Source organism: Vicugna pacos, chromosome 7, assembly GCF_048564905.1.
Source record: "Vicugna pacos chromosome 7, VicPac4, whole genome shotgun sequence".
NCBI classification, from domain to species: Eukaryota; Metazoa; Chordata; class Mammalia; order Artiodactyla; family Camelidae; genus Vicugna; species Vicugna pacos.
Window position 1 is genome coordinate 74,718,461 of NC_132993.1, and position 25,637 is coordinate 74,744,097.

The 25,637-nt window shown below is 36.7% G+C and overlaps 1 protein-coding gene across 6 annotated transcripts in view; it reads right to left on the reverse strand.

Annotated features, from left to right (window-relative positions):
- The window catches only part of FBXL13 (F-box and leucine rich repeat protein 13), a 199,536-nt gene that overhangs the window by 172,593 nt on the left and 1,306 nt on the right, over positions 1–25,637 (reverse strand). For 5 of the 6 annotated variants that reach the window (XM_072965169.1, XM_072965168.1, XM_031679768.2 and 2 more), the window contains exons 2-7: positions 14,041–14,144; positions 13,489–13,579; positions 7,621–7,688; positions 6,660–6,814; positions 5,424–5,533; positions 3,034–3,201 (exon numbers count right to left, since the gene is read on the reverse strand). In XM_072965169.1, the coding sequence (XP_072821270.1) occupies positions 3,034–3,201; positions 5,424–5,533; positions 6,660–6,814; positions 7,621–7,688; positions 13,489–13,579; positions 14,041–14,144 (696 nt within the window). The remainder of the gene's footprint in view (positions 1–3,033; positions 3,202–5,423; positions 5,534–6,659; positions 6,815–7,620; positions 7,689–13,488; positions 13,580–14,040; positions 14,145–25,637) is intronic. The other variant, XM_072965171.1, reaches the window with a different exon arrangement.

A 25,637-nucleotide genomic window follows, 5' to 3' on the forward strand; every position in this document is an offset into this window, starting at 1 on the left:
CAATATTAAGTTGTTTAATATATGTGTAATTGTAGTCCCAGAAAGAGGAAGGAGACAGAAAAATATTTGAAGAACTATTGGCTGAAAACTTTACAACTTTGCTGAAAAACATAAACATGTATATCCAGGAGTTCAATGAATTGCAAGAAGGATAAACATAAAGAAAACTACAGCAAGGCACATCATAATCAAATTGCTGAAGATCCAGTAATAAAAAGAAAAGTCTTAAAAGCAACATGAAAGAAGACATGTACGTACAAAGGGAGAAAAAAATTATCCCACTGATTTCTCATTTAAAACAAGGCAATCCAGAAGACAAGAGGATGACGTCTTTAAACTGGAATGAATGAAATTAAAAAAAAAAAACTGTCAGCCTAGAAGTCTAAATCTAGTGAAGATATCTTTCAGAAATAGAGTAAAAATAAAGACTTTTTCAAAGAAATAATAATTGGGAAAATTAAGCAGCAACAGACCTGTACTTCAAGAATTGTTAAAGGAGGTTCTTCATGCTGAAGGAAAAAGTTCAAATGAAAACTCAAATCTAAACTAAAACCAAGAAGAACAACAGAATCAGCCAATTTGTGAGGAAATAGAGGATACAGTTTATGTTTTCAATATATAGAGGTATGTAGATATGGGTTAAAATGTGTACATGTGTGTACCTACTTAAAGTCTCTAGTTCTATCTACTGAGAAGGCACAGGAGAAGTGACACTCCAATGGCAATGAACACAGGTAGTGTTCAAATCTTGGTTTCTATGTACAATTCTCCATTAAAAAGGATTCAGAGAATCTTAGAGAAATGACCTATCTGGGGTGGAGCAGGGAAAGGACAAGATGAGCCTGGGACATTGTGCTTTGCTATCAAATAAGGAAGTGCTCAAAGGATGATAGTTACATGTCAAAGGGACACAGAAGGCAACTTGAGAGGACTCCCCGTGTCTGAATCTGGAACAATTTGAGCACCAAAATAAATAGTGATAGTAATGGATTATAACCCATTGAATAGAACAGAAAACTCTGAGCCCATGCTGATATAAACAAGCTGAAAGTTTGATGAGGAGTGGGAATTCTCATGTAATTGTGAAGTGCCTACCCACAACATGCACACCCATTACAAAGGGGGCACCTGAATAGTGGAGAAGCCTAGCAGACACCATCTTCATCAGGCGATCACCACCAAGTCAGTGAACATCACCAATCATGGGCAGAGCCAAATCCTGTGGCCCTGAGAGGATGCAGGAAGGGGAGTGCAGCGTGACGTCTGCGGGATTTCTAACCAAAGTGCAGAACCCGCATCTGTTCTTGAGGAACGTAAAACAAACTCAGATTAAGAGAGATTCTACAATGAACCTGGTCTAATCTTCTTGTCAAGGGAATGAAAATTAAAGAAAGACTGAGGACCAGTTACAAGACTGAAGAAGCCATGACGATCAGTTGTTCTGGGTGATTCTGGACCGGATCACTTTGCATTACTGTGACATTATTGGGACACCTGGAGAGACCTGAATTCAGTCTAGGGATTTTGATGGCTGACTATAAGAGAACACCCTTGTTTATAGTAAATACACCAATAATATTTAGGGGTGGTAGGGTATAACAGTAGCAACTTACTCTCAAATCATTCAGGGAAAAAAGTTCTTTGAGTTGTCCTTGCAACTTTTCTCTTTGAGATTCTTAAGAATTAAAAGTACATGTTGGGTAAAATATAATGGTTCAAAGCAAAAAAATACATTATAGTGTAGGGTTTATAAATACATAGAAATAAAATGCATGGCAATAATAGCATGAAGCACAGAAGAGGGAAAATGAAATCACACTTTTGTTAGGTTCTTATATTATATGTAAAGTGGTAGGAAATTATTTTAAGGCATAGTCTGCAATAAATTGAAAATGCAGCCACTTAACAAGGAAATAAAGAAACATAAGTAGTCAATGCATAGGAATGCAAAGACAGAAAACCCAGATGCATAAGTGTAGGAAGGAATGTGATACGGCTTAGAAAAATAGCCAAGAATGACATATTAATATGACACAAAAAGAGAAGTAGGGCATTAGTAATAGACTTTGTTACATAAAGCTTTACATTTTTTCTCATTGAAAGACTCTGTAGGCAAAATTGAATGCAAACATCAAGTGTAGGGGGGAAAAAAATCTCAAATACATTCCAAAGGGTTAAAGAGCTATTACAAACTGTAAGAAAATTACAGGAATTCCAATTTAAAACAAGCAAGATATGAGCAGGCAATTTATAACGAGGAAGCAGTGGACAAAAATATCCTTATCCTAACTCTATGCTATACATAAAGTGTAAGATTAGATATAAATATAGATATCTTGTACCCAAAAATAACAAGTTCAATTTTCTACATTTAGAAGGATGTATATAACACATGGGATTTTATAATGTAGAGCTGCCATCAACCTGAATAAGGTGATATTTTACAACTGTTCTACCATTTATCAGGTAAATTCCACAAAGTAGAAATTACTTATCAAAACAGGACAGAATATAACCAGTAGTTGGTATTATACCTTATGTTTCACAGATCAATGAGTTGTAAGATAGAGATACATGAGTCTTGTTTTTATGAATTCATAGTCTAAGGAAGAAAGATGATACGCATAAATATTTTAACTGACCAAAATGTGCAATCTAACAAGCCCCATTTACATTCTGGAGTGGAGCTGTAATGTTAAGATTAAAGGATTAGAGATTAGAGATAAAAAGGTAAGCACTGGGGTACCTAAAATCTATTTCACCTTAAATGACAACATATGCTTGAAGGAGGAAGAAAGAGAAACATTCCTTTCATTTTTATTTCCTATAGCTTTCATTTCTCCATTTCAACTGTTATATTTAACTTACAGCCATCCAGATGGATGACCTCCAGAAAATGAGATAGCCCAAAGGTAGTTGTAAAAAATATTTTTCTTCAAAATATGGTTCTATCATTCATGTAGGATTCATAAAACCACTCTTTAAACACACATTGTGAAAACACCTAGTTAAAACATATGAATTCATACGAACCTGTAATAATGCTCTTTTGGGAAATTCTGAAATGTCAAATTCAGGAATCTCACTTATAAGAGAGACTTCAGACACACAGTGTTCAGGAGAAATGGATTCTTCTTTAGCATTTACGTTGACTTTTACCTTGCTTTTCCATTTTTTAAATTGAAGTTCATGCTTTAACATCTGCCATGAAAATAATTTACAAATTCCATGGAAGTGTTGTGAGGATTAAATGAGATGATATATAAAGCACAGTACTTGACACAATGATAGCACCAATTAAACATTATTCATTATCATCATCGTCATTATATGAATTGTCAGTGTCCAGAGCATGGTCAGTGTTCTCTGAACCACCAAAGCACTATAGACCATTTCCATCATTTGTCACACAACACTGGCACAGACAGTCACCTTGAAGCTGTGGTCCTGCCTTTTCTCTGACTCTGTGGTTTCTCTGAAACCAACAGAGTCAAGGTTCTGGTAATGACAAAACTGGTATCTGGGCCATGGAAGGAGAGGGTTAGCATGGAACTATAGAGAGAAAGTCAGAAAGAAAGAATTTGGGGGGAAAAAAAAGAAAGAATTTGGAGATTTACCTGATAGGTCATTACAGAAAGTCCCCATTTTAACTTTCAATACATTCCTGAAAACTGCATAATCAAGAAAAAACCCTAAGGATAAGTAAGTATTGCACACACGCAATTTGGGTGTAATACATGTACATGTCAGAGTCTAAGGAAGAGCATTGGAGAGCTAGCACATAGTGTTCCCTGCCTCCTCTCCAGCACTTGCCTGCCTTCCTCACTTCACCCAGGAGGATGCAGCGTTATTGTTAGGCCAAGAAATCACAGAGCTAAAAGAAAGCATTGTCTCTAAATACTCAATTAACTATATAATACATATCTATACTAAGGATAATGTTATTATATTACATGTAATATACATTATCATATATATTAATATATATCACCTACTACAAAACATTATGCTCAGTGTGTAGAGGTGGTTAACAGAACAATACTGTCAGCTCTCAGTCACGACATTCAGGTTAAGGGGGGGGTAGAAAAGGGGCAGCCTAGTCATGCACAATTACCTATTTCACCATTAGACAATCAATGACCAGGCATGGGGGGCGAGGTCAAAACACTAGCTTAGTACACAAGGCGGTGGAAGGCTTAGAATGACCAGACCAGAACAGTGGTACCCAAAGTATAACTGTTTTAAGTGGCATGTGGAAAATGCAGTTCACAAAAGGCAAATCCTAGAGTTCATCCTATAAGCAGACCAGTTCAATACTAGTAGATGATAGCCTTCTAGAGGGCAGGAATGATACTTCATGCTTCTCAGACTCCAGCATGGTTTCAAGCGTTATGTGTGCAATAAATCTTTCCTTACTTTCTTGATATATGTGTGGTATCATCAGTCTCAACATCTGAACCAGTTTGGGGTGAGCGGCGTTGATGCTCCCCTCCACGGGGCAACCACAAAACAGGGGGTTTAATTTCTTCCTGTTTTTCTCTTCTCTATTTATCCTGACTTTGCATTTCAAAAAATATTAATTGGGGGGGAGGGGATAGCACAAGTGATAGAGCGCTTGCTTAGCATGCGCAAGGTCCTGGGTTCAATCCTCAGTACCTCCTCCAAAAATAAAAGTAAATGAATAAACCTAATTACCTCCCCCCAACAAAATAAAAAAAATATATTGTTATCAACTAAATAACTACAAAAAATTCCAGCATGTTTCTATGTCTGTTCCTAGTAGTTACTATGAATATCCTAAAACAACATTAAATGATAATATACCAGTACTACTAGCTTAAGCAAACTGGAAATATTTTTAAGTTTGGAGGAGTTTGCTTGGATCCTCTGTTTTAATTACATTAATTCCTAGTGGGTAGCCCAGTTAAGAATGATCCTTTAAATTTAGCAATTTAGTAGCTTAAAAATAATCTAGTATTAAGATTATAATGTATTAAATTGAAAGTTGAAAAAGAATAAATAGCAATTTAATCTTATCTAGAAAAGAATACATTTATTCATTCTATCATTTATGTCTCTCTTATAATCATATCAAATAGTTTCTCTTCCAATTTAGACAGCTATATCCACCTAAACACTTGCTTAAACAAAATTCTTAGTGTCTTTATCAATAAATTTAAACAAAATGTTAAAAGATTCTTTCCTGATGTTCACAGTTCAAATGAAACAACAGAATTTATTAGGAAATATCTGGGATGACCAAAGTGACATTTAAATTATTAACTTCAAAGAACAAAGACCCAACTAGACGTACAGAATAGTCAGGATTTTAGTATTTTCCCCACACAGCAGTTTTATGAGGCAACATCAATATAATCACAAAAATCAGTTTCTAAAAAAACTAAGTTTCCAATATGCCATACCAGCTCATCTTCTCTCTTTTTATACTTCTGTTTTGCTTTGTCCCTCCATTTAATTAGGATAGTTACTAGCCTGCGGCAGTAGATTATCTGTTGAATCCGCTGTAGTATATCTGAAGAAAATGTATTAGATTACTATACATGGTTAAAGCGGTTTCCAAAAAATAAAATGTTTATAATATGTTGATCATGTTTATAACCTGAACCAGTGTTGCATCTAATAGTTTTTATTTTAATTACATCTGAAATTAATTCCTTTCAGCAGCAATAGATAGTACTCCTGAGACTTGATTAACCTGTAACATCACTTTTGCCCTTAAAAATTAAGATATAGTAGATGTAATAAAATGTCAAGATATACATCATTTTTTAAAGAAATTTGTTCTTTGTAAAACCAGAACTTCCAGATATATTGACAGGAAAACAATCATGAAGTAGTATTCTGATTTAGTTCAATGCCCTATGATTAAATAGATTGTCCCATATGTATTTTTTAACCAGGATCCCAAGATCAAACACAGGAGCCAGGCCAGGAAGGAGGATGGTTAAGGCAGGCCCGGGGACACCACTCTTAGCTATAGATAATTGTTTCCTCTCAGCAAGAGACGCCCACTACCCTTATGTTAAAACCTTCAGAAGGTCCACTCTGACTGAGGGGCCAACAGTAGCCAATCAAGAGGAAATGGTTCCTTGATTTATAGCAGCCACGAACAAACCAGTATCTGGTGAGCTGGATAAAATCTAAGCCAAAGGCTGGAGTTCTCTACCCCTGCTCCTAACAGCAAATATGTGCACTGTCCACTCATTACAGCTGTCAAGGGTTTAAATAAAAGAAAATTATTTTTCTTTGTTTCCTCAGGTATTCATTAAATATCTATAAAGAATGAAGAGCTCTTTACAAAATATTGTCCATTTTGATATATATATATATATACACATATATATGCCACCTCTCTATTATGTAAAATAGCTAATAGTTGACCCTTACTTACATTGATACTTCAATACATCACACAAATACATCTAGAATTTTATTTTAAAAAAATGCTTGCTTTCTATTATGCTAAAACCTTTTGAGACAACCTTATAAAATATTTCAAATTAGTGGCTTTCTATTTCAGGATAATTCTCTAGACATAAAAATAATAATTCTCTAGTACAAACTATGTTAACTGTTAAGTTTGTCGAAACTTTGAATACACAAAAACAAAAGCTAATTGCTACTGTGTAAGGATTTACCTTTACGTTGTTCTTTCTGATGTTTCACGTAAGAGTGCCAGTGATGAAACACACATTTTTGAAGTCTGAAATTGTCATATTCTCTTGCTCTTTCCATTTGTTCAGCCAGAATTTCAACTTCATTTGTGCGAGGTGTCATTGTCTCTCTCCAGATGCTATAGGCAGAAAATGCAGAAACATCGTATTTTGATGTGATGGAAATAAATTAGTAAATAAATTGAGAGAGAGAAGAAATAATACACTGGACCTCCTTTACCTCCTCAAAAACCACAGCATGAAAGAAATTGTTAATTTATTTTTATTGTTTTATTTACAGCCTTTTTACTTGCATTTCCTTTAAACTTGCACTTCTCTTGTCTACATTTCCATGTTCAGAAAGCTCTGAAATCCAAAAGTTTTTTTTCATAACCTATTTAGAGACAAAACTAGACCTGACCTAAACTAATTTTGCATCAAAACCTCCCTGAATCTGACAGGTGGCTGTTCATTGTTTTTCTTCATTTCACTCAGTAAGAATATATATGTATGTTTTCACTATAGAAATACTGGTATGTTCAGATATGTTTGGTTTCAGTGTGTCATCCTGAACACCACTGAAGATGTCATATCATACACAGTATGTGAAGTGATTGCCTTTCTAAAATTAAAAAAAAAAAAAAAAAAGGCAGGAATCTAAATCTCCAAAACATGCCTGGCTCCACAGGCTTCAGATAAGGAGACTGTGGACCTAGCTTTTCAGTTCTGAAGTTCTATGAAAGAAAAAAGACAAAGTGATTCCTCAAAGAAGAGCATGTTTTAACTAACTAAAAGCCAATTAAATGTAAAAGGAATACATAATACAAAATGGTGGAGACAAGATTAAATAGATAAAATCAGCACAAATGGCCAAAAGTGAGCTTTTCCTTATGTGGATAATGTCAAGAATAAGAACACAAACAGTGTATAAAAATCATGTTCTTACCAAAAGTGGGTCTTTAGTAAACGTCCAGTATAAAAAGTACATGCTTTTATCATTAATTCTGGAGTCATCTAAAATAAAGAAATGAAATAACAAGCCTTAGAAATAAATGGAACTCACGGGAAGATACACAAGAGAATGAGAGCGATGGTTGCATCTGGGGAGTAGAATTAGGCAGTAGGGAAACAAGAACAGACTAGAAGAACTATGTACTCTTTATATATTTTGGGATTGTATTGTGTATGCCTATTATCTAATTTTTAAAAGTTAAAGTCACAGCTTAACATTTTCCCATTATATTGCACTTACTTTAAAGCATTTTAAGGCAAGTACTATGGCATTATTATTAACTCTATTGTTAGGAGTATAGAATTGCCGGTCTGAGCATCACTATTAAACTGGATGATTTTGTTTGCCTTCTCAAGCAGAAAATGAGATTCCCTGTTTTAAAGAAGAAAAAAAAAAGCAAACATGCAAGAATACCTCACTTGCCAAGCAGGATATGGAAAACCACATAAATTAAACGACTGAACTGTGGAATACGCTGAAAGAGATAAAATTTTTGCAAATTTATCACTTGCAACTATTCACAATAAGACAGTATGAACGTGGGAACAGCCAACCAAAGATTCTGAAATCGTCTGTAATTATATTACATTAGAGTAAAAATAATATTATATTAATCCATTTATTATAGGTACATGGCTTCTGTTAAGTGCTAATGGTATATGTTTTTCTCTTACGTTATTACCCCCCTAATTATCATATACATGTGCAAACATATAGTCACATCTGTTGAGCAAAGAGATAAGTTTGGTTCAGAATTCCAAATTCTACTTTTCTAGGTCAAACATTTTTCTTGTTTGCACATCGCTGTAAATGCTTTGTTAAGTTTAATAGATAGAACATATGCGTGAACCAGGAAGCGAGCTCTCACCAGACAGCAAATCTGCCAGTGCTTTCGCCTTGGACTGCCCAGCCTCCAGAACTGTGAGAAATAAATTTCTCTAGTTTAATACCACCCAGCCTATGGTATTTTCATTGTAGCATCCTGAACAAACTAAGACAGGGTTTATAAATACGTTTTGAATGCATAATTAAATCCCTCCTACCTCTGAATTTTTTATTTTTCATAGGCTGTAAAAGTTAATAGTAATAACAACAATAGTAAAAAGAAACCATGTCTTTAATGCAGAAGCGAGCAGTGTCCAACATGCAATACCATGGATGACATGAAGCGGTGGATGTTTCACGATGAGTAGTTTTCTAATTTTTTGATCTTCTGCAAATTATTGAAAAAGTGTTTCACGCCCAGGGGGCTTTTGTGCATGGAGAGAAACACTCACTGCTATTTGTATTTTAGGGCTCTAGTTAACAAACATGTATTTAAATAAGCAAAGTTTGAAAAATCAATTCTTCCTAAACATGGAAATGTTTATTGCAGATTTTACCAAGTCCCTGAAACAATGTGAGCTAAATTCAAAACTTGCAAGGATGTTCTTTAGAACTGCCAAATACCATACGTAGCAGACAGACATAAATGCCATTTCATTAGCTGTTATTAGTTACTTTACACTTAAACTTATCCTAAAGTAAACAATATGAATCTAGTCTTTATTTCTACACTTCATTATTTTTATTCCTTCCAAGTTACAGTAATACTTATTTTGATGCCTTCTCAGAAAACAGTAATCTGCCCAATCTCAAAAGAAAAGGAATACTTTTGCAAACCAGCAAGGATTTAAGATGTGGTTATCTTGTTTGCAGCACAAGATCTGTCTGCCTCTCCCAAAGTATTAGAACACCAGCCCCTGAGGTCATAAAGTGAAGTTTCCATCTCATAGTTAAACTTTGTTTATTACATCAGTAAGACTTTTTAAGTCCACATCTTTCATTTAGATTGGGTTTTGTTACACAGTCCTCCCTCTAATAGCATAATTTTAAAAGTCGTGTAAGGGGGCGATCTCCAGGATGTATTGAGTGAGAAAAGCCAGAAGCAGAAGGCTGCATTGTCTGCTACTTCTGTGTAAGAAGTCAAAGGGGTGGAAGATTCAGTGTATTTGCTCATATTTTTTCAAAAAGAAACAATGGAGAGAGAAACTAAAAACTACCAAAATTGGTTACCTAGAGAAAGGAATGGAATAGGTTGGGTAAAGAGGCAGGAAAGGAAGCAATACTCTGAATACTCCTCATTTTATTGTTTTGATTTTGCTCTCAGGAATGTTATGCATAATTATTATCAAAGAGGAAAAAAGATGACCATTGATACAAAAAAAGAATTATTCTAGGTTAACCAAAAAAAGTATTATTTTAATGAAAATACCAGGTAGGACATATACATACTAAAGGCAAAAAGAATTGCATGGTTTTCTTAAACTGCTTTCCATATTTCTATGGTTAACAGTCTTGTATTGTTATTTCAAAACCATCATATGTGTATTGTGGGATGAAACTAATAAAGAATTAGATTGATGTCTATAGGAATCAAGATTCATTAAAAGTGGGTCAAGCAGCCCATGGGTGCCTCCTGATATGATGCACTAGGTGGAACCCAATACCCCCTCTGCAGTATCCTTGTCACCAGAGGAAAAAAGGAAAAAAGAACCTGACTGTCACTTGTGTAGATCTAACTACAAACTTGCAAGAAATACAACAAATGGAAGGATTTGAGGAGAAATGAAAATGTGGGACATTTTACAGATGATCTGTTTTTTCCAACAAATAAGTTGAAGTATGGGAAAAAAGAAAAAAGGAGAACTATTGAAGATTACAAGAGACATTAGGTACATGACGAGACAACCAGGTGTAATATGCGGACCCTGGATGGATTTTGATTTAACAGAGCCATATGTAAAAAAGGCGTTTTTGAGGCAATTTGGGAAGCTCAAATATGAACTGAATATGGAATATATATAATATATATGAATATAATCAGCACTAGAGGATATGCAGGAATGATTGCTAATTTCATTACATTTCACAGATAACGGCACTGTACTACATTCTCTAAAATGCTATTTCTTGTTAAGAGTTACACACTGAACTATTTACTGGCAAAATAGTACAGTTCTTGGGAATTACTTTCTAATACTGCAGCAAAAGGGGGAGGGAAGAATAATTAACAAGATAGGCAAATATTTGTTCCTAAAGTTTCTACCCTATTTGCCTCACTCTGTTAATAGACAAATTTCTAAAATGAAAAAGTACACATGTATTGTCTCAATGACTTTAACCCCTGAAACCTGGAATAAAGTTAGCAGAAGACAATTTATGTTCTGAATTAAAGAAAAGAAGAAGAAGAAGCATGCAACTGCCAAGTAGAAAATTTAGAAACCATACCTTTAATAAATCCTGAAATAGAAAACATCTCCCTGCCACCTCCAATATCTTTTTACTTAAAGCTCCCTGATTCAGGGGGCATTTAAATGAGAGGGGAAAAACCTTTCATTGATCCTGAAATCTCAAAGAAAATTTTTTAATGCAAAATGTCTGGTGCCCTTTGTTTTGTTCTCCATTAGCACTGGTATAAAATGGAAAGTAAAGAAAAATAAAAGTGCATTCAAAAATTTTAAAAACCCACCAAAATTAGCAAAATGTTGATTATGGTTTCAGCTGAATGATAGATCATTATGTATTCTCCCTACTTAAGGGTTATGTTTAAATTTTTCTATAATTAAAAATATATATTTTTAATGTTATAGATGCCTTTTCTTCTTGTAATTAGTAGGCCCATCTGGAGATTTCATTTCCTAAGAAATGAGAATCAAGTCTTTGAAGTTAGTTTCCTCCTTACAATGGTTGGTTCTTTCATTATGGAGCACACAGTTAATCTGTCTTTCTATCTATTATTATGAAAGTAGTTTCTTTCTTTCTTTCTTTCTCTTTCTTTCTTTCTTTCTTTTTCTTTTTTATTTTTTTTGATAACAGTTTGGCTTACTCACAGCTTCCTGTGTTCAACCTCTCTGTCTGCACAAATAGAAACAAACACATATTTATAAATAGGCACATAAGCAGGCTGTCTTGTTGTACAGGACTGTGTAGGGTGAGGCCATAAAAGTGACTACACACTGAAACCATGCAAGGCAATCTTAATGATCAATGGGAAAAATTACAACTATCTGTGACTGTAAAATGTTTTATCAAAACATTGAAAATTCTCTGACTGGCAGTTGTAACTGTATAAGGAAGAAAAATGGGAGTGGGGAGCAAAGCTAATATTTATTTAGTATATTATAATTTAAAATATTAGAAACATTGAGGATTAAAATGCCTGGCTTCTTTGTAAAAAAGTAAAATAAAATTTCATTCTTCTGTGAGAGTAAAGGAGAAATGAATTAATCTATCCAACCTAGGCTGAGCCCCCCAAGCAATGCTAGGCACTTACAGATTTACATTGGCAAAGTCATATCTAGTTTCTTTTTTCCCTAACTTATGAATATAAAGAAGGCATCCTTTCTAAGCCTTGGTGAATTGTCATACTCCTTTTTAAATCTTACCAGTTTCTAATATTTTGTGCTTTCAATGTCATGAAATATCTGAGAATTCCTTTTCTAAAAAAAACTTTAGATTCGAAGTAAGCTATGGTGTCTCTTAGAATTCAGTGAATATTTTTAAAGATTCTTTATAGGCTTCTTGCTAGTCATTGGCCACAATCTGATTGTGTAAGGTCATTTTCAAAATACTGACAATGAGGTTTACCCCTCGAGATCTGTGGTTTTAATAATTTTAGTATCTTACAGCAGTGGTTTTCAAGCTTTTTTCATGTGACATTACACTCAGTGCAGAACTGTTCTGTGGGGGAAGGGGTAAGGAGGGGAGGACCAAGAATCCCATTTCCTGGGTCTCCCCCCACCCCAGCTCCTGATATTGCCCCCAAACGCCTCCAAGAACGCAGTTTGCAGGTATCTGCACCTCATGGTGGATCAAAATTCTGTGGCTGATAATCATTAAGACACCCACACGGTATGATGCAGATCAATGAGGATCAATCATGTGGGTCCTTCCCAGTGTGTTGGTGCCTCAGAATCATCCAAGCTTGGCAGAAACATCTCATCCCTCTGTTTCTGTCTTTTTCTTGTAGACCACTGATTAGGATCTAGTGTTACTCTGCACCCATCCTTCTAAACGATGCTTCAGACGGTTCCAGGCTCTCAGCACCCACCTCGACCATGACTTTGATTCCACTTTTCAGTGTCCAACTTCACCAGCAACTCCAGACCGCTGCCTGCACTCACTGAGATACCAGCCTGGGATCTAGAGGTATCATACGCTTAATTGGTGTTGCTGTTTCTCTCCCCACATATGCCTTTTGCTATTTTAGCTTCTCTCAGATACATAGTCTTTGTTCTAAAAGTCTCCATATCCTGAATTACTTCCTTGCCCTCTTGACAGGATCAAAACCAGCTGCTGGAACGGGTTGTTCCTTTCATTAAATTGGTCTGGCTTTTAACTTAGATCTCATTAATGTTTCAGCCATATCATTAGGAGCATAATTCCTGGGCAGACGGCAGAGAGAATGGAGGGGGGATGGGATACAGAGGAAGTGATTAGAAACAGAAGAAAATATCCTCCTTTAAAACTTTCCATAATGCTATTTTCTGTAAGAGAGGAGGAGAAAGAGAAAGGAGGAATTTAATAGAAAGATTTTGTTGGAAAGAAGAGGAATAAATGCCTGTCCAGATGCTTCTTAGAAATTTGGGGAAGTTACTATGAGTGTGGCTGTGTGTTTGTGTGTGTAAATTCATTTTTCTGAATGCCCCCAGTTTCAAAAAGAGTCTGACCTCAAACCTCTGATGAAATCTAAAGTCTGTTAGAGAGCTTCCATCCAAACTTGAGATTTAGAGTTTAGAATGCATGATTAATAATACTTACCAGTTGATCATCCAGTCCAAAAAGTTGTTCCAAGTAAGTTTCAGACAGTCTCCGAATTTTGGGTTTCATTGATGGATCAATGCATATATCCCTTTCATAAAATCATAAAATGCAGTCAAAAATTAATTTTGTTTCATATTAGTTAGTTCCATATAATTAAATCAGTGATTCTAATGGGTTGAGGGGAAGCAAGAACACTTCCCTTTGGGAGAGGCATGTCAGAGTCACCTGGAGGGCTTTTTCAAACTATTCCCCTCAGGATTTTGCTGTGCCCCCCAAAAGGGCATGCCTCACTCTCCCCATCTCTAACTTGATATAAACTGCTGTATGAGCACATTATTGATGATAGTGTGTTATGTTTCTCAAGTTAAAAACCAGTGGGGAAATTGTTTCTATTTTGAAGCCTTTGGGACTTAGAAACCTATGGAGGGGTTCTCTAACAATCTTGAGATTAGAAACATTCATTAGCAAGACCTTTTTTTGATGCTATACCAATGAGTATTTTAACTTCAATATAAAATACCCCCTACCATAAATCAAAACAATACTTACCAGAGAAGACTTTCAAGACCATTTTCCATTATAGCAATGATCATTTCCTCTAAATACTTCAGGGGATCCTCAGGACATGTAGCAAGTAGACCACATAACAGGGCCTGGGGAAAAAGAAACAGAATCAGTGTTTCTGGATTTTCATGTTCTTACTTGAAAGACTTTCTCTCAGACAATGACAAAGTCAAATAATGGGACAGGTTTTTTTTTAAGTAAACATGCTTTATAGATACCCCTTTATATTTATTCACTATTACCAAATAACCAAACCAAAATGCAGTTTACCTTCACTCTTTAAAAAAAAATCTGCTGTAAATGCAAAAGTTGTTGTACAGTGTTTTGCATTATATGAGGAGCACTTTATAGTCCCACTGAAGACATAATTGCGATTACCTTAGATCAGTGGTTTCTACTCTTTTTAAATACGAGGAACTCCTTTTTAAAGTCAAAAACTCCTCAGACCCAACCATAAAACTGATTAAGAAAATCCACCATCAATATCAAAATCTACTGTGAATTCAAAAAGTCTTTTTAAAATGCTTCTGTATTTTATCATTCACAGCAGCTGCAGAGTATGTACTTGAGAAATTACAGCACAGGTCACATAGGTGAGAAACAAATAACTTACTGAATTCGATCCAAGATAACATTTAAGGCACATATATGGAACCTCAGGAAGTTGCTGCTGTCATAGTTTGTTCTATGAGTTTCTTCCCAAAAGAAGAAACTTCTTGTAAAAGGATTGGTGAGGCGTATATTGAATATATCTCCATTTGAGACAGAGAAAAGGGTTTACAGCACACACCCCACAGAAACCACATGCAGTCCTCCTTAGACATTCCTCTTTGCCTCTTTGGTTCACTGCTGGGTGTCCTGGTGTGTGTGTGTCCGTGTGTGCGTGCGCGTGTGCCTGGTGGGGGAGGTGCTCTTTTTGGCCCTTCTTCCACTAGGGCCTACTCTTGCTGGCTTTTTCCTACTCCTCTCTCCCATGAACAAAATAATTCCACCCCTGAGTCATGCAGAGTTCTTCCCATCTCCAAGGGCCAAGTGTCAGCAGATCGAGGCCTGGGAGTCCTGTCTTAGACTCTCAGCAGTCCTCATAGTATTCCTTCAAATAAAAAGAGGATAATTTCTCCTGACTGGCCCTGCACAACACATTTTCCCCTTTGCAGTAGCTATTACCCCATCTTTGTGTGCAGCACACAGGCTGGGAACCCAGCCTTGAAGACTAGGGCAAAATGGTAGACCTTAATGTCTCTCCCTCCCCAGCTCTGCCTCCTCACCTAGCCCCCCACCAGCTGCTCTCAGAGAGCCCTCAGCCATCTGCAGACTGATTTCCTTCTCCCCCAAACCTAGAGAATATAGTGACACAGGAGATCAGTGTTCTCACCAACGGTGGCAATTGGATTTGAATAGTCTTCTTAGTCTATTACTAAGGGCTGAAATCTTCTATGGCCTGGAGGCCAGGCTTCGACAGCTCCCTGAATAACCCTAATGAAAAGCCCATCTGTTTTCTGACCCCAGAGTACTGATTTCCTCTACTCCCTGCTCCACATCCTCTGCTTCATCCTATTTTGGTACCTAGAGGACAGCTGCCTCAGAGTGACCTATGGAGTGAATTGGTCTCTGAGGATGGGGCCTTGATTAGCTCCCTAGGTGATTTCTAGCACAGTAGAATCTGAGAACTAGTGCTTTACTGGAGTTCAGCTTTAAAGTAAATTATTAAGAAAATTGGGATCTAATTAATGAGTATGAGAAATTGCTTATTTTCTTTTTATTTCTAAGCTCCAGGGACCAGAAAACTACTTTTTCTGAAAAGTTATCCTGCAGAAATCAAATCAAGTTGAAAGGATACGTCTCTGGAATGCTAATAAAGTCATACAGAACTAGCATACTTCAGATGTTCACTTTTTGCATAAGAAACCTCACTGTTCATAGCTTCTCACTGGGCAAAATAAAATATCCTGAGGTTTCATATATTACTGTGTGAACAGTACATAGCTACATGCAAATAAGAAACATAGTGAGTCAATATGTTTTTTCTTTCTGCTCAGTGAAAATAAAAATTATAAAACAATTAGCTTGGTCTTTTATAAGCAGAGGTGAAATATGCAAACATTCCCACAAGATGAATGTTTGACTCTAAAAAAAAAAGAAATCAGGGCTTTATTATTGCTAGCCTTCTTAGTGAAAACTTAGACAGTCAAGGACAAAAAAGACTATGACTTAATTGGCTTTCTCAGGCTTGTAAATTCACAAAACAATTGTGCAATTCTCCACTATCTTTTGGTTCTGCCTCCTTAATCTCACTGCGCCATTTTTCTCAAACATCCTGAAAAATGTCTGAGTACTGACAACAAACAGGGGTTTATCCAGGACAGTTGTTTTTACTTCTTCCCACTCCTACCCATCTTTCAAGAAAACAAGATAATGCAGTGAGTGCAGTCCACTGGGTTTAAATCCTGGATCTGCAATCCTGGATCTTGTGTAACCACTGCCAAGTGACTTCTCTTGCTCCTCCATTTCCATGACTATACGTGGGATAATAAAGCTACATATGTCATAGGGCTATCATGATAATGAAAGGAATTAATATATGCAAAGTCCTGATGAATATTTGCAGCAACTAGTCTCTAAAAAAATTCTGATAATACAACCTATGTGATTTAGAAATAAATATATTTTAAAAATACAGATTAGAAACTTAATCATGACAGAAACACAAAGCATAAAAACTGCATCAAAATCATAAAAATCTAAAATCATTTGTATATTTATTTCTAAAAATAGAAAAATAGAAAACTTTGCATAAAAATCATGATTTGTAACTTAAATATGCCCTCTGCTGGGCAGATCTAGTTTTGCAAACTCCTTTAATCTTTCCTAGCTGTTAAAATGGAAATCTGAACAAACAACTTGAAAAGCACTTTCTCACTCTCAGCTATAATCACTGTGTTTAGCTGCTTAATAATTTTATGGACACTGTTCCCTTAATATCTTGCCCATTTTTGGTCCCTATGGGCAGGCCTTGTTTGTAGACCATGCTGACTTCTGCCTAGTATGTAGGAAACTGAGGGAGAAACAGATTTCCAAATATTTTTGATGAACTACTGTTTGATGTTCTGCCATAGGGCTTCATTTTATGGGCTCCTATCTAAATGATATCTTTTAAAATACCAATGTCTTTTGGAAAGAATATCTGCAAGGAAGGAGAGTCCAACAGCAGTGGAATGAGAATTTCAGAGTTCTCAGAGAGAAATGATGATTATAGTGAGAGAGAGAAATTAGAAGGCAATACTCAGTTTCCCCACAATTCCTCACGTAGGCTCTGAGTGTCTATATGTAGACAGTTTTTTTAAAAACTTAGAACTTATAAAACGTATTTTCATTTTCCTCAAACCTTAAAATAATATATAGAGGGTATTTTATTGCCCAGATTTCCAAGTCTTTGATCATTTAGTTCATTTATTTCAAATCTAAAATTAAAGTTATAAAAAAACTACTTGACTCCAAGGTCTAAAAAACAAAGGCCATCCTATGTCTCCATGTTTGTATCTGCTGTATAAACAATACATCTAGACTGCAGGGAAGCTGGGCTAGGGGCTGGTGGCCTACGATGGAAAACACAAGTCTGCAGCAACACAGGGGACATGAGCCATGAAGGAAACCGTTATCTCCTGTGATTGATCACAGTGGTTTCAAGTTAGCTTATTATTTTTATTTTTAATTTTTTTAATTGGAGTATAGTTCAAATTAACTTTTTAAGTCAGGGGGAAAAAAATCTGAAAAAAAAGCAAACTCCTGTTGCATCCCCAGAAGGAGTCCTCAGAACCCTGAGATTCTGCTTGAAAAAAAAAGAAACCTTTGGAAATCTGTCAGTATGCAATTAGTCGCAGACAGGCCAGAGTGAGGGCTTTATGAAGGTGCCATCATGAGCTGGAACAGAAACTGGCTCTCTAAAAAACACTATGTTCACACCTCAACTGGCACAGCAACCAGCGGAAAAGTGCTCTTGCCCCAGAGAGACCAGATGCAAGCCTGCAAACTGGCCAGCCAGCTGGCCTCCTAGGATGGGAAACCAGCACTTCCCAGCAATGAATGCTTTTATATGCTTCCTGTGCTTTCTTTGTATGTTTTTCTCCTAATTCTCCATCAATAAAATTCATTTGAGAATACTGTGGGAAAACAAAAAAAGAGGCATTTTTTCCCCACACATAAGCCAACATTTAATTATTTTGTTTTAAGATGTAAACTTTTTCTGATTATAAAAATAATATATGCTCTATGTAATTTGGAAAATTTAAAAAAAAAGAAAAGAAAAATCAGCCATCATCCTAGCAACCAGAAATAGCCTCTAATAAAAATTTTAATTTCAATCTTGCCTCAATACATATAATTTTTACAAAATTAAAATTAGGATATAGCATATATAGTTTTGATTCTCCTTTTTTTTCCTGGCTAATTATTATATTGTGAACATTTATCGATGTCCACCAAAACTTCTTCAAAATATCATGTATTGAGGTTGGGTGATAATCTATTGCAAAAAAAAATAAATATATACATGTAAGTTCTAAATGGGTGGCATTTAGGTTGTTCCTAACTTTTTCCCACTATTAAATATTATATGATACACATATTATCACTATTAATGATGAAATATACATATCTTCACCTGTTTCCTTAAGATAGAGTTCTATAAGAATATAGAGTCAAGAGGTGCATTTTGAAGCTCTTTGTACACCTTTCAAAATTGCTTTCTACAAAGATTTTATCCATTTGTATTTTCATTTGCAGCAAATAGGAATGTCCTTTCACCTTGCCAACAGAGAATTATAAAATTTTTATTGATGAATGGGTGGAAAATAGTTCATTTTCCGGTACATTTTGTTTTTGTCAGTGGGGTTAGACTAGTTTTCTTACATGTACTAGCTGCTATAGACTGAACTGTGTCCCCCACAAAATTCATATATTGAAACCCTAATACCTAATGTGATGGCATTTGGACACAGGGCCTTTGGGAGATAATTTGGTTTAGATGAGGTCGTGAGGGTTGGATCCTCATGATGGGGTGAGCACCATCCAGTAAAGAGACACAAACAGCTTGCTTGCTTGCTCGCTCTCTCTCTTTCTTCCATGTGAGGACACAGTGAGAAGGCAGCCATCTGCGGCAAGAAGGGAGCCTTCACCAGAACCCGGCTATGTTGACACCTTGATCTTGGACTTCCAGCCTCCAGAACCAAGAAAACAAACTTTTGCTATGTAAGCCACCCAGTCTAGGATATTTTGTTACTGCAGCCCAAGCCGAGTAAGACACTAGCCATCTCTGATTTTCCGTACATTTGATTTGTCCTTTACTGGGACAGGCTTCATTTAGACAGGGATGCAAGATACAACAGTATCTGAGGAGTGAGAACTTTGAAAGGATGGTTAAAATTCAGAAAGATAGCAAGGCCACTTGTTGAATCTCTATTCATGTCCCCAGAAGTCTCCCCTAGAGTCTTTCTCAACTAAGGGTTTAAAGGGTATTGTGGTTTGAAATAAGCCCTTCCAACAGTTAGCCTATGACTTATTCTCCATCTCCATCCATTTGGGCTCCTGTAACAGGATACCATGGACTGGGTGACTTATTAACAACACAAATTTATTTCTTATAGTCTGGAGACTGGGAAGTCCAAGATCAAAGTCCAAGATATTCTGTGTCTGGTGAGAGCAACTTCCTGGTTCATAGATAGTGGTCGTCTCACAGTGCCCTCACGTGATGGAAGGGGCGAGGGAGTGCTCTGGAGTCTTCACTGTGAGGCTAATCCCATTCATGAGGGCTTCACCTCCCAAAGGCCCTACCTCCTAATACCATCACACTGGAGATTAGATTTCAACATGAATTTGGGGGAGACACAAATGTTCAGTCTAAAGCATTCTCATATCACTTCTTTAATTTTCACAATAAAAATCTAATCACTGTGATTGCTGAAGATTTGAAAATAGATATCAATTTCTTTTGGTAGATGTGAGAACATCTATCCCATGTGTGACACTGATTACTGGGATGGAGGTGACCAACTTGACTGGATAGTAGACAGCTGCTCCACCCTCCCTGTGCCTCTCAGACCCTTCCTGAAGTTCCAGAAGCTTGGCACCTTTGAAAAGAATACCTTCTCAGAGACATGATCATTTCTGGGTCAAAGGTAATTTTCTTTGGCTTATTAAATATGTTTATATAGTCTAGTCCTGCATTGTCTAATATGACAGCTACTAGTTACATGTGGCTATAGAGCACTTGAATGTGTCTAGTCCAAACCAAGATGTGCTCTAAGTGTAAAATGCACACCCAGTTTTGAAGATTTAAAATGACTTTATATTGAGTCTATGTTGAAATGATTATATTTTGGATAGATTGATTTGTACAAAATTTATTAAGAAAATTAACTTTACCTATTTCTTTTTACTTTTTTTGACTGAAGTATAGTCGGTTTACAATGTGTTAGTTTCTGGTACAGTATAGTGATTCAGCTGTATATACAGAGGAAGATTCTTTTCCATATTCTTTTTCATTATAGGCCATTACAAGGTATTGAATATAGTTCCCTGTGCTATACAGTAAGATCTCGTTGTTTATCTACTTTGTATTCCTTTTACTTCTTTAATGTGTTTGTAGGACACCCAAACAGACAGATGCAGAGGACTCAGGAGAAAAGTTTGGGCTGGAGACAGCTTTAGGGTCACAGCTACAAGTGGTTGAAGCCATTGAAGTGTTCTTTACTAGCACATGGTAGATGCCCAGCAAATACTTGCTGGTTAAATAGTCTAATGTAAGTTTAGCTGACCACTCTTGCCACACCACACCCCTCCCTGAAGAAAAGGCTGGCTGGTGTTCAGAGCCTAAACTGTCAGAAAGAAAGAAAGAAAGAGAGAAAGAGAGAGAGAAGAGTAGAGGAGAGGAGAGAAGAGGCAAAAAGAAAGAAAGGGAAGGAAAGGAAAGAAAAAGAAAAGGAAAGGAAGGAAGGAAAAAGAAAGAAAGAAAAGAAAGGAGAAGGGGAGGGGAGGGAAGGGAAAGAAAGAAGAGTTACCTAACTTGAATAGAATGTACAATCCAGCAGTCTTTAAGTTGGTTTGCAAACCTCTAGGAGCCCACAAAGGCTTTACAAGGGATACGTGAGTGTGAATAGTATAAAGGACTCCATTTCCAGATTCTCGCCTTCCCCTGTATTCTTTCCTAAACTTGATTTGTCTCAGGGCACATTTTTCAATTTTCTTTTCCTGTTTTTCCCTTTCACAATCCCTTTCTCCCACTCTAGAAAATAAAGGCCTGTCTCTTATCCATCTGGAATCTCACTACAAAGAAAACTGAGGCAGAGAGATTTCGAAACTTGCTCAAAGTCACACAATTAGTAATTGGCAAAGCCAAGAACCAAACCTAGGCAATCTCACAATAAAAGATAATCCCCTTGTGTTGCTTCAGATGCTTTAGGTTTCAAGTAATAAACCTCAGCTCATCCTGGAATTCGTTGCCTCCTACATTAGAAATTCTAACGGTAGATCAAACTTTAGGGTGAGTTTAACCCAGTGAATTACTGATGTCACTAGAGACCTGATTTCTTTCCATTTCCCCCACTCTGCCTTCCTCAGACTCCACTTCACCCTGAAACGATCTTTCCTTGTGGACACAAGGTAATTACCAGTGGCTTCCAGGGCCACATGATTCCCCATGAACATCCAGAGATACTGTATCTCTGTCTCAACATTTCAACCAGCAACCTGATCTCAACTGGTTTAGATCCCATCTTCCCTCTCCCACAGTCCTCACCACCAGCTGCCATAGCCACAAACATTATGGCCAGGGAACCTGAGTGCACTGGTTTCATAAGCCAATCAGGGCCCAAACCCAGAGATCAGGATAGGCAGTTTTCCTGAAGCACACAGGCTGTGTGGGGTAGAAGTAGGGCTTGGAATGAAAATATAGGAAACATTAGGAAGAGAGAAGTAGATGTTGTGCAGGCAACTTGTTAATGTCCAGGACACATGTGCTCCTGGGGGAGCATAGAAAAGAAAGGGGGTATTTACAGAAGGGTGGAAACCCACTTACTGGGTGATGCTGTTGTGATACATGTGTTATTTGTTCAGATAATGCTTTGAGATCCAACTTGATCCTGGATCCCCCTTGTATGAACAAGCCAGGTGTGGCTGATTGTATTTTCTAAAATGGCCATAACAGTATCTCCCATGCTGTGAGCTCTATCTGCAATGTGACTCTGCTATGCTTCCCATCAAGAAGTGGGGTCTGTGTTCCCTCCTCTTGAATCCAAGTGAAATAACGTTAACGTCCAAGCTCAGGTCATAAATGGTGATTAAATTCTACCTAGTTCTCTCTGGGGACACTTGCTCTTAGAACTGAGCCATCGTACTGTGAGGAAGCCCAAGCAACCCATGGAGAGGTCCATATAAAAGAACCCAGCCCCTGGTTCACAAACCTAACTGAACTCCCAGCCAGCATGCAGCACCAACTTGCCAGGCATGTGAGTGAACCATCTTAAAAGTGGATTTTTAATCTCCTGCCTATCCGCCCCAGATGGGACCACGTGGAGCAGCGACAAGTGCTCCCTGAGAAACCTTGCAAGAATTTCAGATTTTTGAGCAAACTAAATGATCATGTTGTTTTAAGCCATGAAGTTTTATAGTTGTGTTACGTAGCAATAGATAATTGATACAGCAAACAAACAGAAAATGACTATACAGCCAAATCAAGCCTGTCATTTCATCCACCCCTCGCTACATACATTATGAGAAAAAACACCCTACCATGACTATCTTTTATTTTAACTTTTTATTATGGAAAACATCAAACACATATAAACAACAGTATAATGAAACCCCATGTACCCATCATTCAGTTTCAACAATTATCACCATTCTGTGATCCTTGTATTATCTCCCTCAATATATATATATATATATCTCCACTCATTTTCTCACCTGTTCTCAATTACAATTTTTTAGGTAAAATTTACATGAATTCAAATGCACAAATCTTAGCTGTATAATTCTGACAAAGGATACTCCTACACCTCAGTCATTTTTCCAACTCCCCAGAAAGCTGCCTTGTGTGGCTTTCCAGTTAAGCCTTCTGTATCAGTTAGGGTCCAGTTAGGAGGCATAAATCATACCAGTAATTTGAATAAAGAACATTTATTCTATTCTAATAATTAAACTAAATTTAATTCAAGGTTATTTATATTAAAACACAATGGTTTTAAATGAACAACTAACATGTTAAAAGAAACAGGAAATGATAGACAAAATGGATGAAAAGATGCAGAATTTTAATTGGAATGTATAAAAAAGTCAAATGAACATTCTCAAACTGAAAAAATATACTGTCTGAAATTAAGAACTCATTTGATTCATTTGATGTATTTAACAGTAGACTGGACTCAGCACAAAACAGAGTCAGTAAACTTGAAGACAATTGATGTAAAATATCCAAACTTTAGTAAAGAGGGAAAAAAAGAATGGGGAATAAACAGAACAGAGCAAAGGGGGCACAGGCAAGGCAAACAAAGTAAAAAACGACAACAACAATAAAAACTAGCATTTGTGAATTTATGATTGGAGTCCCAGAAGGAGAAGAGAGAATTAGGTAGAAGCAAAATTTGAAAATGACCAAGAATTTTCTAGAACAGATGAAAAATATCAATCAACAGATTCAGTAAGTTCAGTGAATCAAGCAGGATTTTTTAAAAGTCAGCCTCTATTCAAGAGGTTTGCAGAAAAATGATACCCTAAGGAGACAGCCAGATTTTATTCAGGACAGGTAGATGGAGTTCAGAAGAGGTTTAATATACACGGAAATCTGTGATGAAAGATGATACATTCCAAAACTTGCAGAAGATGGCTTTTAAAAGAGTGCTAGGCATGGCAAATAGGGTCAGTTGAATGGATGTACAGGAATATGAGGCACCACTGAATTCATCCTGACAGTCACTTAGGGGAAGCAGGTAACCAGGGTAAGGTGGGTATGTGGGGCCCCAGGAAACTGCTCTTTTGCACCTGCTGGTAACGCAGTAGCAGAGGTGAGTGGAGCACTCCTTGTAAGAATATCATCTTAGACTGTGGGGAGCACTTCTGAGGGCCTCTTTTCTCTGAGGGCAAACCAGTGTGGACAGCTGGTGAGGAAGAGGTGCTCTCACCCAGAGGAGGAAACAGGGATGCCTCATACAACTTTGTAGTGTTATGGCAAGTGGCGAACAAGGCAAGGAGAGGTTACCACTTCCCTGATGTTCCCTGTCCCTCTACTCAAGTCCACTTGTACTACCTGCTCCATGGCCAATCTGGACTGAGTCATCACTCAGAATGGCTTTATCATGAGTCTTAAATATAGGCAGCCCTCTGTATCTGTGGGTTCTGCAGGCATGGATTCAACCAACCATGGACCAAAAATGTCTAGAAAAAAATTCCATTGTTTCAGAAAGCAAAACTTGAATTTGTTACACACAGGCAACTATTTACATAGTATTTACATAGTGTTAGGTATTATAAGTGATCTAGAGATGGTTTATTTAAATATTTATTTAGAACTGACGTGTAGTAGGATGTGTGTAGGTTGTATGCAAATATTATGCCATTTTATATAAGGAGTTTGGTATCGGTGGGGGATCCTGGAACCATCCCCCAGGATACTGAGGGACGACTGTATTAGGTCCTTTGAGGAGGCTCCATCTACCTCCCCAGCTCTGGCTGTGAGGTTAGTTTCACCCTTCCAGGCCTACTTGCATTGATATAACAGTACAAAAATGGTTTCAAAGAAGGAAAATTGATGATTCACAGATTTTTCAGGATCTCCCCTTGGAAACTAAAATCCATTTTCTTTTTATAAGTTTGGAATTTTGCACTATGAAGTCATATGTTAATATATATCTGACCAAGAAAAAAAGGTCTAATAAAACAAAAAGATGAAAAGATACCAAGATAACCATACAAACAGTCCACTTTCTGATTCCAGCTGCCTCACTTAATTACTCCCTCTACCCCTCTTCATTCATCTTTTAGGAACTTCCAGTTTCTACCCACATGTCAGCATCATGTCTTGTTCTAATTTCCCACTCAATCCTTAAAGTCCTTGGCCCATCACTTCAGGCACTCTGAACAGCTTGGCTCCCTCACCATTGCCCTTCCACTATTTGCCTGGGAAACGCCTATCCTGGATGAAGCCAAGTTTATTTGCGTACCTGGATCTGGCTTACTGTGTGCTACTTGAGAAAATTATACAACTAGGAAGGTGGGTACCATGCTTTCTATACATTTTCAAATATAATTGCATAGAGGTAAAAGGTGAACACAGTTCATCATAAAATATTATAATACAGGTGTATATAGAGTAAAAGATTAGTTTCCCCCCAAAACCATTCTCCAAAGCATTTGCTATTAATAGTTAGCCATATGTTCTATGTATGTATTATTGTCTTAAATATATACATATGCACATACACATATATACATATAAACATACATATATACATATAAACACACATATACACACATATGACATCAGACAGATAGCTACATTATAGAAGACACTTTGTTAAGCAACTTGCATTTTC